Genomic DNA, 1899 nt, shown 5'->3' on the forward strand with positions numbered 1-1899 from the left:
TATGTATGTGTGTATGTATACAAGAGCCAGCGTCCGCGAGCGGCCGCGGTCCTTCTGCGGCGCCTCCCTCGGCCCACTTACGGCGAAGTACTTCTCCTCGAGGAGCTGTTGGCCGAGGAGGATGATGCCGGCGTTGGACACGTGCGACGGCGACGGGCGGCGGAGGAGCAAGGTGGTGTTGGTCTCGCAGTCCACCAGTAGAGTGATGCTGTTTCCCTTCACGCTGAGCCCGAGTCGATGCCACCTGCGGGTGATGACCACGCGTTAGGGGCTCCAAGGCTGTTTAGGTTTCCATCAGCTGACAGACACATCCATGAACAAATTGAAAAAATATATATGTAGAAGAGAGAATTGGAATGCAAAATATGAACGGAGTGACAAATTTTGACGCTTAAATCCACTCCGTTGAGGCTTATCTAATTCTTATTCATAGCTGTACTTCATCTTAGTTCCATTAGGCAATCGTCCACAGGTCTTATTTATCTTCTGCCGCCTTGTCTTCCTTCATGCGCAACTATCTACTCTCAGTATTCCTGCCCATGACCAGCATCCATATTTGTTTGATCAAACCTTCCACTATTAGAAAATCTATCTGCTCTATTATCCATCACCCAGCATTATCCACGTAATGAACTTTCACTCGTCATTTCCCTCTAACCCCTTTCTTCCGCCTATTTTAATTCTTCCCATTTATCTGCCTGCTCGCTCATCTACCAAAGCATCTAATTGCATCTGCCTACCAACCCTTCAGCCTTTCTCATTCGCTTACCTTTTTGTGTCTACTTCTCGTGATGACCTTTTGCATCTGCTCGCTGCTCTACTTCGTCGCCCGGTATATCTCCTTCTGTAGCTCCCCTTCCCTGTCTGTTCTCCATCATCTGCCCACTATTCGCAAGGCTTCCCTTCTGACCGACTCTGCCTCCCCACATTGCCCCCTTCCCTCGCTCTCCTAACCCCCTCCTCCCCCACCCTCGCCCCCTAACCCCCTCCCACCCCACCCCTCGCCCTCCCACCATATATGTCTCCTCTGCTTACTTCCCGTCGTTGATCGCGACGCCGAACTCCAGGTCGTTCCCTCCCTCGGGCCTCCCCTCCTCGTCCTGGTAGAAGAGCTTGACGGTGTCGCCCACCTCCACCAGGAGCTGGTCGTCGCCCGCGTCCGAGTACAAGCCGAAAAGCACGGAGCTCGAGCCTTGGTCGGGTCTCAGGGTGGTCATGATGCTAAAGTCTTCGGGAAATTGGTCTGTTTCGGGAGGAGGGAGAGAGTAAAAGTAAATTAAATGCTACAGTAAAAACAATCGGCTGTGATGATAGTAATGATAAGATAAAGGTAAAGAGGAACAGAGAGGCTGAAAACAAGGAAATCAAAGAAAAAACCCTTCCAATGACTGCACCGGAAGATCAAAAGTCCAAACTAAAATTCTGAAGAGTCGGCGTTTACAGATGTCCGAATACATTGCAGCGGAATCTCTTTAGATGGAGATTTCTTTTAAACCAGAAAAGCGGCCTCGAAAAAAAATCATCTTACACTAACAATCAGTGTATCAAAAAAGAAGAAAGTTGAGAAGAAATACATGTGGATAAAAGGCGATAAAAAAGAGCAAGGAGCATTACAAAAAAGTGAAACGAAAGAGAGACAAAAAGAACCGAACAGAGATCCACACCTTTAAAGAGCTGCGCCGTCGGGACGGTGAGGACAGTCTGCTTGGTGACCTTGTAGGCGGTGTCGGGGCCCTGACCTGCTCGGTCGTCGCACATCCCCCGGGTCTGCTCCACGCCCATCGGCTGCTGGGACACACCCAACGCCTCCAACAGACTGCCCCCCGCTGTTGGGAAAGCAAAGAGAGAGGTCATTAAGGGACAGAGCCACACCAAAGACAATAATTATGATAACGATGG

The 1899-nt window shown here is 50.1% G+C and overlaps 1 protein-coding gene across 1 annotated transcript in view; it reads right to left on the reverse strand.

Moving 5' to 3' along the window:
• Window positions 1–1899, reverse strand: part of LOC119588878 (collagen alpha-1(XI) chain-like) — a gene marked incomplete in the record, with an annotated part of 48456 nt that overhangs the window by 21745 nt on the left and 24812 nt on the right. The window contains 3 exon segments of the mRNA XM_037937517.1: window positions 82–244; window positions 1036–1243; window positions 1665–1826. Of these exon segments, the coding sequence (XP_037793445.1) occupies window positions 82–244; window positions 1036–1243; window positions 1665–1826 (533 nt within the window).

The sequence above is a fragment of the Penaeus monodon genome, chromosome 24, assembly GCF_015228065.2.
Source record: "Penaeus monodon isolate SGIC_2016 chromosome 24, NSTDA_Pmon_1, whole genome shotgun sequence".
NCBI lineage: Eukaryota > Metazoa > Arthropoda > Malacostraca > Decapoda > Penaeidae > Penaeus > Penaeus monodon.